This window comes from Thamnophis elegans, chromosome 17, assembly GCF_009769535.1.
Source record: "Thamnophis elegans isolate rThaEle1 chromosome 17, rThaEle1.pri, whole genome shotgun sequence".
NCBI classification, from domain to species: Eukaryota; Metazoa; Chordata; class Lepidosauria; order Squamata; family Colubridae; genus Thamnophis; species Thamnophis elegans.
The window spans coordinates 1,857,599-1,873,861 of NC_045557.1; the positions used below are offsets into that span (position 1 = coordinate 1,857,599).

The 16,263-nt window shown below is 53.0% G+C and overlaps 1 protein-coding gene across 1 annotated transcript; it reads left to right on the forward strand.

The window, feature by feature from the left end:
• Window positions 1–611: 611 nt before the first annotated feature.
• Window positions 612–10,051, forward strand: ENSA (endosulfine alpha). Its single transcript, XM_032234091.1, has 3 exons — window positions 612–797; window positions 6,453–6,581; window positions 7,268–10,051. The coding sequence occupies exons 1-3, from the start codon at window positions 738–740 to the stop codon at window positions 7,436–7,438; spliced, it is 360 nt and encodes a 119-aa protein (XP_032089982.1). The 5' UTR covers window positions 612–737; the 3' UTR covers window positions 7,439–10,051.
• The last annotated feature ends 6,212 nt before the right edge of the window (window positions 10,052–16,263 follow it).

Here is a 16,263-nt window from a genome sequence, read left to right on the forward strand (position 1 = left end):
AGCGCGCGGGCGACCTCTGGCGGCCCATCCTGGGAGCTGCAGCCGGGCGCCGAAGTCTTCAAACCTGGCAACTTTTAAGACTTATGGATTTCAACTGCTGGGGAATTCTGGGAGTTGAAGTCCAGTCTGAAGACCCCTGGCTTGCGGGGGGGGGGCCCTCGTGGAAACTGGGGCGCAGAGGGGGAGCTGGGGAGGGGGCTTCTTCTTAAAATCTGCATCTGATGGGGGATAAAGTAGGAGGGAAGCCCCCTGCACGTGCTTTGGGGGTCGCAGAGGCAATCTGTTCATGCTCAGGGGATGCATTTTTTGGAGCAAGTAGGGGCAGCACTCTGCGCATGCTCAGAGGCTTTGATGCTTTGATTGATTCTGGCTCAATGAGGCTGTTCGCCCCGCCTTCTTGCAGTTCCTATTGGCCGAGGGCGGCGACCGTCTAATTCGAATCTTTTTTTTCCCGCCTTTCGCCGCCTGTCAATCACGGCGTTAGAAACCCAGCTCCCGATTGGTCGGCCGAGATATCGCCCGCCTCCTCGTGCTAGCCCGGTGATTCGCCGCGAGGCTAGCGGCTCCTCCCCGTGGGCGGGGAATAATGAAGCGAGGGGGCGGAGGCGGCGGCGGCCATTTTGGCTCTCCGCTGACAGGGGCAGGCGAGCGGGAAAGAGGGCGCCGGCCGTGCCTGGCCCCAGCGCTTCTACCCTCGCCTTCCTCGGGCCGCCCGGCTCGGCTCCTCGCGCCTCGCCATGTCGGACACGCGCGGCGGCAGTGACAGCCGTCCCGACGACACCGGCGTCGAGAAACAGGTGAGGGCGGGGAGGGGCCGAGCAGCGCTGGTGGGGGGGAGGGAAGTGTGCAGAACGGGCAACGCGGATTGGTCAGCCGCTCCGCCACTCGGCGCCGGGCTGACCCCTGATTGGCTGAACACGAGGATTGCCCGGGGGCTCATTGGTCCGCGGGCTCTCCGGCGTTCGGGCCCGTGGGGGGGACCATAGAGAGGATCGAGCGCGGCTACGCGCAGCCTGGACTTCCGGTTTGAAACTGCTCCCGCTCTTGCCCGCGCGTCTCTATGGTGAATACACTTGCTAAGGGAAAGTCGCGCGTGGGAAGCTCTGCGCGTTTGAATGAGACCCGTTGCGTGTCGGGCGAGACGAGCCGCCTCTGGAAAGCGCAGTGACGCCTCTGTCGTCTTGCGGAAGGACTGCAATTCCCCTCCCCTCCGAAGGCAGGGGATGATGGGCCCTGTCGTGCATCCCTCCTGGGTGATTTGATCCCAGCAGAGTTTGGAAGGGACGTTGGAGGTCATCTATCCCACCCCCTGCTCAGAATACAGAATAACAGAGTGGGAAGGGACCTTGGAGGGCATCTAGTCCAACCCCCTGCTCAGAATACAGAATAGCAGAGTGGGAAGGGACCTTGGAGGGCATCTAGTCCAACCCCCTGCTCAGAATACAGAATAGCAGAGTTGGAAGGGACCTTGGAGGTCATCTATCCCACCCCCTGCTCAGAATACAGAATAACAGTGGGAAGGGACCTTGGAGGTCATCTATCCCACCCCCTGCTCAGAATACAGAATAACAGAGTGGGAAGGGACCTTGGAGGTCATCTATCCCACCCCCTGCTCAGAATACAGAATAACAGAGTTTGGAAGGGACCTTGGAGGTCATCTATCCCACCCCCTGCTCAGAATACAGAATAACAGAGTGGGAAGGGACCTTGGAGGTCATCTATCCCACCCCCTGCTCAGAATACAGAATAACAGAGTGGGAAGGGACCTTGGAGGTCATCTATCCCACCCCCTGCTCAGAATACAGAATAACAGAGTGGGAAGGGACCTTGGAGGGCATCTAGTCCAACCCCCTGCTCAGAATACAGAATAGCAGAGTTGGAAGGGACCTTGGAGGGCATCCAGTCCAACCCCCTGCTCAGAATACAGAATAGCAGAGTTGGAAGGGACCTTGGAGGGCATCTAGTCCAGCCCCCTGCTCAGAATACAGAATAGCAGAGTTGGAAGGGACCTCGGAGGTCTTCTAGTCCAGCCCCCTGCTCAGAATACAGAATAACAGAGTGGGAAGGGACCTTGGAGGGCATCTAGTCCAACCCCCTGCTCAGAATACAGAATAGCAGAGTTGGAAGGGACCTCGGAGGTCTTCTAGTCCAGCCCCCTGCTCAGAATACAGAATAACAGAGTGGGAAGGGACCTTGGAGGGCATCTAGTCCAACCCCCTGCTCAGAATACAGAATAGCAGAGTTGGAAGGGACCTCGGAGGTCTTCTAGTCCAGCCCCCTGCTCAGAATACAGAATAACAGAGTGGGAAGGGACCTTGGAGGGCATCTAGTCCAACCCCCTGCTCAGAATACAGAATAGCAGAGTTGGAAGGGACCTCGGAGGTCTTCTAGTCCAGCCCCCTGCTCAGAATACAGAATAACAGAGTGGGAAGGCACCTTGGAGGGCATCTAGTCCAGCCCCCTGCTCAGAATACAGAATAACAGAGTGGGAAGGGACCTTGGAGGGCATCTAGTCCAACCCCCTGCTCAGAATACAGAATAACAGAGTGGGAAGGGACCTTGGAGGGCATCTAGTCCAGCCCCCTGCTCAGAATACAGAATAACAGTGGGAAGGGACCTTGGAGGTCTTCTAGTCCTGCCCCCTGCTCAGAATACAGAATAACAGAGTGGGAAGGGACCTTGGAGGGCATCTAGTCCAGCCCCCTGCTCAGAATACAGAATAACAGAGTGGGAAGGGACCTTGGAGGGCATCTAGTCCAACCCCCTGCTCAGAATACAGAATAGCAGAGTTGGAAGGGACCTTGGAGATCTTCTAGTCCAACCCCCTGCTCAGAATACAGAATAGCAGAGTTGGAAGGGACCTTGGAGGTCATCTAGTCCAGCCCCCTGCTCAGAATACAGAATAACAGAGTTGGAAGGGACCTTGGAGGTCATCTAGTCCAGCCCCCTGCTCAGAATACAGAATAACAGAGTTCGAAGGGACCTTGGAGGTCTTCTAGTCCAGCCCCCTGCTCAGAATACAGAATAGCAGAGTTGGAAGGGACCTTGGAGGTCTTCTAGTCCAGCCCCCTGCTCAGAATACAGAATAACAGAGTTGGAAGGGACCTCGGAGGTCTTCTAGTCCAGCCCCCTGCCCAGAATACAGAATAGCAGAGTTGGAAGGGACCTCGGAGGTCTTCTAGTCCAGCCCCATGCTCAGAATACAGAATAACAGAGTGGGAAGGGACCTTGGAGGGCATCTAGTCCAACCCCCTGCTCAGAATACAGAATAGCAGAGTTGGAAGGGACCTCGGAGGTCTTCTAGTCCAGCCCCCTGCTCAGAATACAGAATAACAGAGTGGGAAGGGACCTTGGAGGGCATCTAGTCCAACCCCCTGCTCAGAATACAGAATAGCAGAGTTGGAAGGGACCTCGGAGGTCTTCTAGTCCAGCCCCCTGCTCAGAATACAGAATAACAGAGTGGGAAGGGACCTCGGAGGTCTTCTAGTCCAGCCCCCTGCTCAGAATACAGAATAACAGAGTGGGAAGGGACCTTGGAGGGCATCTAGTCCAGCCCCCTGCTCAGACTACAGAATAACAGAGTGGGAAGGGACCTTGGAGGTCATCTAGTCCAGCCCCCTGTTCAGAATACAGAATAACAGAGTTCAAAGGGACCTTGGAGGTCTTCTAGTCCAGCCCCCTGTTCAGAATACAGAATAACAGAGTTGGAAGGGACCTTGGAGGTCTTCTAGTCCAGCCCCCTGCTCAGAATACAGAATAGCAGAGTTGGAAGGGACCTTGGAGGTCTTCTAGTCCAGCCCCCTGCTCAGAATACAGAATAACAGAGTCGGAAGGGACCTTGGAGGTCTTCTAGTCCAGCCCCTGCTCAGAATACAGAATAACAGAGTTGGAAGGAACCTTGGAGGTCTTCTAGTCCAGCCCCCTGCTCAGAATACAGAATAACAAAGGCCCAGGACTCTTCAATATCTTCATCAATGATTTCGACGAGGGGATAAATGGGGAACTCATCCAATTGACACCCAGCTGGCAGGAATAGCCAACACTCCAGAAGACAGGCTTAAGATACAGAAGGAATTGGACAAACTTGAACATTGGGCGCTATCTAACAAAATGAAATTCAATGGTGAAAAGAGTCAGGTTCTACCTTTAGGCAAGAAAAACGAAATGCACAGGTACAGTATAGGTGGTACCTTGCTCAACAGGAGTAACTGTGAGAGGGATCTTGGAGTCCTAGTGGACAACCATTTAAATAGGAGCCAGCCGTGGGCAGCAGCTGCCAAAAAAGCCAACACAGTTCTAGGCTGCATCAACAGAGGGAGAGAATTAAGATCACATGAAGGGTTAATACCACTTTACAAGGCCTTGGGAAGGCCACACTTGGAATATTTGCATTCAGTTTTGGTCGCCACGATGTAGAAAAGATGTGGGGACTCTGGAAAGAGTGCAGAGAAGAGCAACAAAGAAGATATGGGGACTGGAGGCTAAAACGTATGAAGAACGGTTGCAGGAACTGGGTATGTCTAGTTTAATGAAAAGAAGGACTATGGGAGACATGATAGCATCTTCCAATATCTCAGGGGTTGCCACAAAGAAGAGGGAGTCAAACTATTCTCTAAGGCACCTGAGGGCAGAACAAGAAACTAATCAAGGAGAGAAGCAACTTAAAACTAAGGAGGAATTTCCTGACAGTTAGAACAATTAATCAGTGGAACAGAAGTTGTGAATGCCCCAACACTGGACGTTTTTAAGAAAATGTTGGATAACCATTTGTAGGGTTTCCTGCCTAAGCAGGGGGTTGGACTAGAAGACCTCCAAAGTCCCTTCCAACTCTGCTATTATAATTGTATTCTAAAGTTGGAAGGGACTTTGGAGGTCCTCTAGTCCGACTGCCTGCTCAAGCAGGAGACCCAGGAGCATTTCAGACAATTGGCTGTCCAGTCTCTTCTTGAAAAAGCCTCCAATGAAGGAGAGCCCACCACTTCTGGAGGCCAGCCATTCCACTGGCTAATCGTTCTAAGGTTCAAAGGCAGGAAACTGCCGGCGGTAGGTAACAGGCTGGCACCTGGTGCCCTGTGGAGGGGGGAATGAGACCCTCCCTAGCCATCACCCTTGTCTGCTTCCCTCTGTGTTCGGCTAAACTCCCTGCCCCAAAGGCGTCTGGTTCAAGCGAAGAGACTTTGCACCTGATGTGGCCCATCAAGCTGCTTTCAAATAAACAGCCGTGGGGCTGCCATCCTTGCAAAGCTCAACCTGGCAGGGTTCGGTTTCAATCAAGAATAACCTACGGGGCATCCGGCTTGGCGGCACAGCGGCAGCTAAGATGACAATTTGGGGAATGAGCATCTGAAAATAATACCAGGACGAGATCCCGCTATTGTAACGAGAAGAATCTGATTCATTTATTTTTTAAAGGAAGAACGTCCTATCAATATATATAGGGGTGTCTTTATGCTGCCCTCCGACACGGAAGCTCCTTTGAGATCAGCCCAACCCAATCCCAAAATATTACTCTTGTCTTTTGTTTTCGAAGCTATTGTTTTAATGCTCCTTTCTAATTTGCTGGTCTGTGACCGTCGTAAAAGATGGGATTGTTTGAGATCAGCACAATCTTTTCCAGTGTTATCTTAAGAGAGGCAGGAGTTGGCATGGCTGGCAGATAAATTCTTCTCGGGGTGGAGGAAAGTTCAGCAATGTAGGATCGGCTCCGAGATAAAAGAGTTTGAAAAGTGTGACAGCCTTTTCTTTTTTTAAAAAAACCCCATCCAGTTATTTATTTATTCTCCTTTGGTTCCTGTTCGTCAGCATTCTAGAAATATCTATCGCCGTCCGAGGGAGAGGAAGGTCTGGTGCACCCAGAGCATAGAAACAGGGGTGGATTAGCGGGTGAGACATGCGGTCAGGGTTCCAAATAACGTCCAAAATAAAGTAAGAATCGGACGCAAGAGGCCCCTCAAAATTTCCAATTTATGAAAAGAGCCATGTTGGCACATCTGGGAAAACCTGAATCTGAAAGCTTTCAGCCCAGTTGGAAGTTCGAGCCCCTGCCCCCCAACACCCACAGGTCCATCAAATGGTCCCATCCTTCACTGCCACAAAAGGGAAGATTACTCCCATCCACATCCAGCCAGGTGAAGAGACAAAGATGACCTTGAGTTTCTAAGAAGAATGTTGTTATGGCTACATATCGTCCAACTCCCTATAATCCCATTCTCCCACAGTAGCAAGCGTGGCGGGACTGGAACCCAAAAGGCCAAAGTTAGCTTTTCCAGGCCTGACGTGTGTCTTGTAACGTTCAAAGCACATATTAGGAATTTTGCCCAAAGCTTTATTCTTTAGCATGGTGTTTCGAACTCCCTTCAAAGAACTCAGAATGGCTCTATTGATACATGGAAGTATTTTCTTAACAGCTGTTCTCGGTTATTATGGTTTTTGAGTGCCTTGCTCTCTTTCAGGACACGCAGGAGAAGGAAACGGGCATCCCTGAGAGAGAAGAGGAGGCCAAATTAAAAGCCAAATATCCCAACATAGGACTTCAGAAGCCGGGGGGATCTGACTTCTTAATGAAGAGGCTGCAGAAAGGGGTGAGCCCCCCCGAGACCCTCTCCTGGGAAGGAGGAGCCTTCTAGGGAAATCAGGGTGGCAGGAAGGGAAAAAGTCAGCGGCTGCTGTTTAATGGCGATAAAGCCAAGCCCGGCTGGGTGGCAGCTGATAGAGTGAATGGGTGGCTGCCTTGGCTTGTGGGGTGCCCGGGGGAGTCCGAAGACCCTCGGGGTCTGCTTGCAGGATTCCCACCCGGTGGGGAAAATCTCCGTTCGAAAGGGGATAGGCTGGGAACTTCTCTGGCAAAGTCCTTCCCCTATTTCGCCCTGAACGTAACCGGAACAGTTCCCTCTGTGGCACAAGGGAGCAGCAGAGGGGAGGGGGCTGATCGGTGGCTAGGTGGGTATAAGGCAGGGGTCTTCAACGTTGGACACTTTGAAGACTTGTGGAGACTTCACCTCCCAGAATTCCCCCGGGCTAAAGGAAACAATAGGCCACCATTTGGAGGAATGGGTGGCCGCAGCTGCTGGTGGGTGGGCAGGGGAAGCAGGAGGGGGACGAGAGGTCGGCATCTGGATGGGTCTACCTTGTGCCAAGCGGCAGCCCTGAATCCCCTCTTCTGAACGGCTTCGCTTTTCCTTGGAGGACAGACAAGGGGCCTCTCCTTGGGCCGCCCTCCATCCCTTGGGATGACCCAAGTCTCATCCCTTGTTTTTTTCTTCTCCAGCAAAAGTACTTCGACTCTGGAGATTACAACATGGCCAAAGCCAAAATCAAGAACAAGCAGCTGCCAACGGCGGGTACCGACAATAACCTGGTGACCGGCGACCACATCCCCACCCCCCAGGATCTGCCCCAGAGGAAATCGTCCCTCGTCACCAGCAAGCTGGCAGGGTAAACCTGCTCTCCTGAAGGGATCTTTCTCTCTCTCTCCCCGCCCCCCCCCCTCTCTTCTTTTTTCCATTTGGGGAATGGGTTGGAGTCCCCCTCCCCCCCGTCCTGTTGTCAGACTGAACTGAACTCTGCTGTATCCTAGAGCTGTGGCCCACAGACCCTCCCACTGTGGCGGTTCTCTCTGTAGTAATCAAAGCCAGAAGCCGAGACAATGGACTTGTGTGCCGTTCTGGTGTGTGTTTTCTCGCCGCTGCGGACGGGCAGGCGGTGCCGCAGCATGGATTCTCGGGAGCGGGGCCTGAAACACGCTTTGCTTTAGATCGCCAGCAATCTGTCCTGTCCGTTCATCCTTCATCACCGGCTCGAGGGGGCAGGAAAGCTGTAAAGAGGAGCCGAAAGAAGCAGGTACAGAGTTGTGTGTCACTCCTCCAGAAACTGCTCCATACAGTTAGGACCACGAGACCCATCAGCGACAACTGCGTAGCCTCCAGCGATCCGAAACGCCCGTAGGCTCCAGGGAAGTGGGCTTGGCGGGCAGAATCCCGACAACTCTTGCGTTGTGCTTTTGCTTCTAGAAAGCCGGTGGAGGAGGGCAAGTAGGGTTTCCCGAAGGTTTTACAGAGCTTGGGAGCTTACAGGCAAAAAAGTCTTCCAAATTTAGGAGGTTTTCCCCGGAATCTTGGCCGATGGCGGCTGCCAGGTCCAACCTCCGCTGTATCTGCAGAAGCGCTGAACCCCCTTCCCCCTGGCTGATAGGAACCAGGCAGTGAGTCAGACAAGCCGTCCCATGCCTCAGGTCGGGCACCCACCCCTTCCCCTCTGCCGTGTGCCACAGCCCCCAGAGCAGATTGGCGCGTAAAGTTGCCTGCATGGAACCCCTTTGGAAAGAGATCCAGCATGTAAAATCCTCCAGAGATTTTATGGGATCGTCTTGGGAATGGGTCACGCAATGGGTGGCATTTGTCTGGCGTTGGCCCTGCTCGCGCTTCCCTGCCGACGGCCGAGACCAGTGTTGCTCTATTGGCCCAGGTGGGCTGGTCTTGGAGGCCTGGCCCCAGCCCCTCTCAAAACCTCAGCCCTTGGGAGTCTTAGAGGCAGGGGATGGCCAGTGGATGAGGGGGTCGAGGCAGGAGGACGGGCTGACGCCGTGGGAAGCTAAGGAGTCTGATGGCCCCGAATTCTGAATTGAAGGTGCTGGGAAATGTCTCGCCTTGATTCACGACGAGGTGATCTTCTTCGCCTGCCTCAGAAAGAAGGCTATTTAAAGCAAGGGGGTCCAATTTTAGCCACTTGAAGGCGTGTGGACTTCAACTCCCAGAATCCCCCCAGTCAGCTATGGAATTCTGGGAGTTGAAGTCCACCCGCCTTAAAAGCGGCCACGGTTGGACGGCCCTAATTTTAAGGTTGATTCCAACAGTGTTTTTTCCCTTCGATCGGTAGAATAAGTAGAGCCACTTAACAACTTTGAATTGGGAGCTGTCCAGAGTTATTGATCGAGACAGGAAGCGGCTCCAGGAACCGAAGGGATGAGGTTGATCGATAAAACGTCAAGCGGGAGCCCCTTGGCAGCCCAAGGAAAGTGGGGTCCCCCCTTCACAGTCACACACCCTTTGACATTCTGTCAGTCCCAAAAGAGCCTGCGGCTATGGAGAGAGGCCACTCTGGCGGAGCCGGCCTGGCTGTTTGAGGATTTCCCAGGTAGATTGCGAGAAAAGAATTTGCGAGGGGAGTGGTGGGGAGTGTCAGAGATCCAGGCAAGGAACAAATAAGAGTAGGGGTCCTCTTGAGGTCTGCCGGCCGCCCTTCCCACTCTCTGTCCTCCCTCTGTGTTCCTCGTTCATCTCCGAAAGAGAACAACGCCCTGTATTTTGGAATTGGGTGCGTCCCCTCTGCAGCAGCGCTTGTGGGTCACAACATCTTAACACAGGAGGGCGCCCTCCCCCAACCAGCCCCCCCCTTCCCGCTGGATGATTCATGGAACCCCTGGAGACATGTCCATGGGTGCATTGACCCGGCCGCCGCCTGGTGGAACGTCCTCGATAAACCACCACTTTACTAGATGGCTTGGTGTTGGCAGGGTCTCCGTTGCCCCCTATTTATTCCCACAGGCGCAGCTGCTTCCTCCGAACCCCTGCGGTGCCTCGAGACCCCTGAAGCCCACCGAGCCTGCTGTCTGTCCCAGCCATACTGTAAATAGACCCGTGTCATATATATATAAATATATATATATATATATATATAATTTTTTTACATTGTCTTCATCCTTCTGGTGCTTGCTTTTTTTCTAAAAAAAAAATGGCAAAAAATCCCCCCACCCCTTCCTCAAAATACAAACGTGCACACACATAGTTCTCTGTCTTTCTCTCTCCCAACTTCCAAATCACGGGTGCCCCCTCTGCTCTTCTGTTCGTCCTTCCCGCAAACCGGCTTGGTGCTTCAAAGCTGCTGCTTAAAAAAAAAACAAGGTGGGGGGGGGAAGGGAATTGCGTTCTCTGGCTTTTTGGCAACCGGCAATTCCAGGTGGTAGCGCTGTGGCAAAGGGGAAAAGGGCCAGGTGTGAACATTGGAGTGACAAACCTTTTAACAATAAAATAACTCTTGTTTTCAACCCAGCAAATCGGATGTCTGGTGTTTGTGGCCTCTTGGGGGGGGGGGGGGGGCTGCCGATCCAGCTAACGTGGTTTTAACTGGATTAAACGTGGCTTGGAGGCTTACCGGCAACCCCGGTTTGTTCTCTAGCTCAGTGGTCCCCAACCTTTTTATCGCCGCGGACCAGTCAGCCTTTGATAATTTTACCGTGGCCCGCTGAGCGCGCGTAGGGGTGGGAGGGCGTTGTTCGCGACGACACATTGATTGTTTATATATCATGTGCGTACCAGCGCGGGGCTCTCTTCCCTGGAGCCTTTGCGCACGGCCCAGGAGCTTTTGCGCACGGCCCAGGAGCCTTTGCGCTGCAGCGATCATGTCCCCCGGCCGCTGCAGCGATCATGGCCCCCGGCCGCTGCAGCGATCATGGCCCCCGGCCGCTGCGCGGCCCGGTGCCAGGTACTCCACGGCCCGGCACCGGTCCACGGACCGGGGGTTGGGGACCACTGCTCTAGCTAACTTGGCACGTCCGAGTTCCAGGGTGGCGCAGCCCGGTGTGGGAACCAGGCGGCTGCGTTTTTGCCGATTTCTGTCGTTAAATATCTGCTTCTGCCTCGTTATCCGTCCGGCGTCTCTCCAATTTGGCCACTTGGAAATGCTATGGACTTCAACTCCCAGAGTTCCCCAGGCTGAGGAGTTCTGGGAGTCGAAGTCCGCTCAGCTTTTGTTTCCGTGGAAATATTCTGCCCAAGGCAGGAAGGTCAAGAATCGAGCGGCCCCTTGGGGAGGGGGGGAAACACGCCAATCTTGTGTGTAACTCAGGGGTGTCCAAAGTTAGTAGCTTTAAGACTTGTGGACTTCAACTCCCAGAATTCCCCAGTTGAAGTCCACAAGTCTTAAAGCTGCTAACTTTGGAGACCCCTGATGTAACTAAACCATGTCCCCAAATCTAGGAAAGAAGCGGGCCATGGGTTGTGCGAAGGGTTAGCGGGCCGGCCGTGTCATTCCCTCCTCGGCCATGGGGGGGCGAGAGAGGCCTTCCCGTTCAACCGCTCCCAAATCAGGGGAGGGGCCCAGCCTGAACTGTGGAAGTTCCTTTGCATTTCCAAAGGCTGAAATCATGGCAAAGCGTGGGAAATGGTGACGGGGGGGGGGGGGGAGCCCCAGGGCATTGTGGGAAGGGTCCAACGGTTGGGTGTGTTTGCCGTCGGGGCTGGGCCCGTCCCGTGGCTGAAGCCCCTTTCCCAACAGTTCAAAAGCAAACACGCCAATTCGGAGCTTGGTGTGTGTGTCTGTGTGTCTGTGTGCTGCTGGGGAGCCTGTCAAAGTGTCCCATCGAGGGAGGGGCTCCCCCTCCCCCCCCCACCCGGCTGCCGAAGGGCTTTTAAGCTTGTCCCCAAAGCCTCAAGAGCTCTGAGATCTCCCCCTCCCAAGGGCGGTGTTTTCTTAGCAGGGCTCGGCCAGTGTTTTCAGTGTAAACCCGCATTGTTTGGTTTGGAAGGTTTAATTGCTGTTTTCCTTCTCCCCAGGTGCATTCTCGGGCTGGGGCTGTTTACCTGGGCTGGCTCACGTCGGCGGTTGTGGAGGGTCAGAGGTCAGAAGGGACGTTTGATGGAAGTGGGGGGGGGCACGGCACACAGTCTGGCCTGAAGAGTTTTGACACCCGGTCCTTTCAGAGGGGAGAAAAAGGCTGCTGGGTTTAGGCTGATCCTCTGCCCCTTTGGGGAGAGAGCCACACAGGTAGAAGGCATTGATCCTGGTCAGCATAACCCAGGGGGTCCCCAAACGTGGCCACTTTTAAGACTTGCGGACTTCGCGAGTCGTAAAGTTGCCAGGTTTGAAGACCTCTGCGTAACCCTTCCTTCTATGATGTGGAGCACTCCGATTCCCATTATGCATGGCTTGCCTGGCTCTTCCATCTGGGTGGGAGAGTCCCGGCTTTCTTGTAGGTTTGATTTTAGTCCGAATCGATCCCCGTGTGTGTAAGCAGCTCGATTTGGGTAAGATCGTGAGAGGCCCGAGTATTTGCAAATCCTTCAATCGTCCCCCCCCCTAACTCCCCAGGGAAGGGATTTGCCGAAATCTCAGGCTGAAAATTGAGAATGGAGGCCAGGATTCCGGGCTAAGGAAAACGTTGATATCCTGGTATTCCTTTAGTCTAAAACAAGGGTGCCCGCGACCCTTTTAAGTTGTGTGGACTTCAACTCCCATGATTTCACATGTATACTGTTTTTCTTTAATCCCTCTGTACAAATAGGATAAGTTAAGTACAATGACATATAGTGGAAATACACCAAGGGGAGGAGGAGAGGGATAGAAGAAAGAGGGGTGGAGAGAGGATGGGAGGGAGGGTGAGAAGGAAGGGAGGGAGGGGTTCGGGAGGGAGGAGTGGTAGAGGGGGAGGGGAAGTAGGGTAGAGGGGGATGATGGAGGGAAGATAGAAAGTTGGAGGGGGTTGGAAGAAAGAGGTGTATGGAGAGTGGAAGAGGTATATTGGGTTTCTATTTTTGGGGGGTACTGTTGACAAGAGGAATTGCTGCAATTATTGTTTAATTGTTGTATGGCTCCGGCTATGCACAGTATATATGTGAGTGTATGAAAATGAAAATAAATTAAAAAAACTCCCAGAACTCCCCAGCTGGCAACCCAGTTAGCAATACCCACCAGCCCACCCCACGGTCCAGTTAGACTTATATACCGCTTCATAGGGCTTTCAGCCCTCTCTAAGCGGTTTACAGAGTCGGCATATCACCCCCAACAACAATCCGGGTCCTCATTTCACCCACCTCGGAAGGATGGAAGGCTGAGTCAACCCTGAGCCGGTGAGATTTGAACAGCCGAACTGCAGATCTGCAGTCAGCTGAAGTAGCCTGCAGTGCTGAAAGTTGAAGATCTTGCCCCCACACCCACCAGCCCACCCCACGGTCCAATCTCCCACTGCCACGCTGGCAGCTTCCACCCATCCAGTTCTGGTCAGGTGCAGAGGTGTTAAGACGAAGGATAATGACCTTGGCTGTCTGGAAAGAATGTTGTTATGGCTACCTATCATCTAACTAACTCCCGTTTCCCTACAATAGAAAAGGCATCGTGGAGTAATAGAAAGTGTAGCAGGCCAAAGATCCAAAAAGCAACTAAGACTTGCAGACCCGACGGACGTCTTAAAAAGGGGCTAAGATTCCTGGCTGGGGAATTCTGGGAGTTGAAGTCCAGACCTCTTTAAGGTAGCCAGGTTTTCCGATCTCCCTGGTCTAACACTCTGCTTCTGGATCCCGAATGGAAGGGATCCCCGTTCCCCTCTTGACTATAAAGCACTTTTAAACGCGAGGAGGGACGATTGGGGGGAAGTTCCCTTCCAGGGCTCTCTTGATGAGAAATGTGGGGCTGGAGCTCTTTCGGGAAGTCACCTGACAGCCTCCACCCACCCACCCCTTTGATCAGGCGGAAGAGGAGGAGGTGGGGGACAGCCCCGCCAGGAAAACACACAGACACACAAACACAGCTTTCAAATCCTGCCAAAAATCTCTCGCTGGAAAGCTGTAAAGCAAAGCAGGAGGATTGACAGTGAATCCTTTTTTTTTTTTTTTTTTTTTTTAATGTGGACATTCCATTCAAAGAAGAGGACTAGAAACTTAGGGATGCCCCTTTCTGACGAAATGTCGGGTTTTCCTGCCAAGTTTCTTTCTTAAATTTTGTTTTTGTTTTTCGTTGTGTCCTTAAAAACGTTGTTTGGGTCAGCCGTGAGCTTCCCTTGGGCCGTGATTGAGACCGCCTGGGGCGGCGTGTCAACAATTTAGGGCCGGGTGCGACATCAGAAGACAGGATGTACTTTTCCAGAAGCCGCGTTTTCTTCCTCCTTTCACAATAGATTTATTACGTAATCTCAGGGGGGGTTCGGTTGATGCAGGGTTACGTAATGGGGGATGTAGGTCAGGGAACGAGTTCTGCTCCCTTGTTCTGAGTCCAGGGGGGGTGTTGAGTGGCTGGACTTTGAACAGAGGCAGGGCCGTTGCTTTCAAATTCCTTTTTCTCTCCGAGTTTTTCTTCCCATCCGTGAAAACGGCTTTACTTTGGGGAGGGAATTTTCCAGTTACTTCCACGTTCAAAGAATCTGGCTGGTTTACAAGAGAAACACGGATACATCTGTAAAAATCAATCTTACCTCTGCCGAATGCAGCCCCTTCTTTCCTACCCATTAAAGCAGAAGTCTTCAAACTTGGGGACTTCAACTCCCAGAATTCCCCAGCCAGCATAACTTACTCTCTCGTAGTCTCTTCTTAAAGTTGCCAAGTTTGGGGACCCCTGTGTTAAAGGCTGGGGGGTGTGTGTGTCTTCTAGGAAAATAGGCAGGAGACCACCTCACATATATCAGGTTAAGCCGCCCGGAGTCCTTCGGGATTGGGCGGCATATAATAAATAAATGATGATGAATAAATAAGGTTCCTGTCTTTTGGGGCGAAAATTTGTCGTCTTTTGCTCAACTGGAATGGTTTGGCTCAGGCCTTTTTTTGAGTTCTGCTGCCGTTTTCTTCCCAGGCTTAATGCAAAGATTTAAAAAGACCTTTTTCCATAATGTCATGCTAAAAAGAAAGGGAAGGGGGGGGGGGGAAAGCTTTTTCAAAAAACTCCTCTGTTTACGGAGGTTTGAAATGTGCGAAACCCCGTCCTGGCTTTGGAAGGAGTGATTTCATTCCGTTATCCTTGGCTCGGGGGCCCTCGGAGTCGTCGTGCCAAACCCAGGCCGCCCTCTCGGCTGCGGGGAAAACATTCTCTGCGGGGTTTTGGTCTAGACAGACCCCCCCCCCCCCACAAACGGCTCAGAGTCACCTGGTGACGTCACGGAAGACGCAATCCTGGCTCGCGGGCTAGTAAGAAGTCAGCTGAGCTGATTATTTGTTATTTTTAAAAAAAATTTGCAGAAGGGGAAAATAAAAAATGAAAATGTGCTGCGTGGGGATTGCACAAAGTTTTGAAATTTGTCATCGCCCCCCCCCCCCCGAAGGCTGCGTGACATCCTGTTATGCTGCTGAAAGATGCTGAGCCAGCAAGCGGGGCCGAATTTTGCTGAATCCGGCTCAAGGAGAGGCTGTGGGTGCCTTAGAAAGCAGCCTGATTTAAATTTCTTTCTTGCCTTTTATCGTTTTTTGTAAACAAGGCAGAGAAACGTATCCCAACACACTTTTTCTTCCTCCTGTTTTCCTTAACACAACAGCCCTGTGAGGCGGGCCAGACAGTGTGGGGGGGGGGGAATTGGCTCAAACTCACCTAGCTGGCATTCATGCCTAAAGCGGGACTACAACACCCATTGTCCGTTGGCCGATTTGAGGTTCGCCCCGACGTTCCATCACGCAAGAAAAGGTTGCTCCCAACTCGGGCATATTCGGGGCAGGAAGGCTATTGCCAGCCAGCATTAACCCAGAGCCCAAACTGGCCTGGTGGTGGTGGGGGTGGACCAGAGGGGGACTGCAGACCTCTGCCTTGCAGGGGGAGGAAACCCCCAAAGCATCTAGTCCCCACTGTCCATGCTTGGCTGCTTTCGAGACTGGTGGACTTCAACTCCCAGAATTCCTCATGCCTGGGGGAATCCTGGGACTCTGAGTCCACCAGTCTTAGGCGGCTCAGCGCATATGACACTTGGGTAGTTCAGCGGTTCGAATCAAAATACAGTAACGAGAGCTGGAAGGGACCTTGGAGGCCATCTAGTCCAGTGTTTCTCAACCTTGGCAACTTGAAGATGTCTGGACTTCGACTCCCAGAATTCCCCAGCCAGCTGGCTGGGGAATTCTGGGAGTTGAAGTCCGGACACCTTCAAGTTCCCAAGGTTGAGAAACACTGATCTAGTCCAATCCCCTGCTCAGGGAGATCTGTACTAGCCCGTAGTACAGGTCTCCTGCATGAGGTTGGACTAGATGACCTCCAAGGTCCCTTCCAGCTTTTGTTACTGTATTTGGACACCCGTGGACTAACTAACTGGATGAATATGATCCACCCCGCCTGAGACGGGCTTGCAATGCACGCCCCCCGCCCCCCCCCCGCCTTTCCCTCTGGGAGGAGGGTCAACCCAGGAGGTGGCGGGCGCCCGCGGGCGCCGCTTTGCAACTCTGCACTCCATTTCCCCCCCGCCCCTCCCATCCGCAGGGCGATTCCATTCTCCCCTCTTTCTTCCTCTCTCCCCCTTTTCCCAAAGCAAAAAACGGTCTCGTCCATCCTTGAGAGGGAGGAGATTAAAATGGGAGGGGAAAAAAA

Bases quoted from the DNA above. Each gene is read 5' to 3' on its own strand.
- ENSA (XM_032234091.1), top strand. From the start codon at position 738: ATGTCGGACACGCGCGGCGGCAGTGACAGCCGTCCCGACGACACCGGC. The intron at 798-6,452 runs GTGAGGGCGGGG...GCTCTCTTTCAG, and splicing joins ACACCGGCGTCGAGAAACAG to GACACGCAGGAGAAGGAAAC. The intron at 6,582-7,267 runs GTGAGCCCCCCC...TTTCTTCTCCAG, and splicing joins TGAAGAGGCTGCAGAAAGGG to CAAAAGTACTTCGACTCTGG.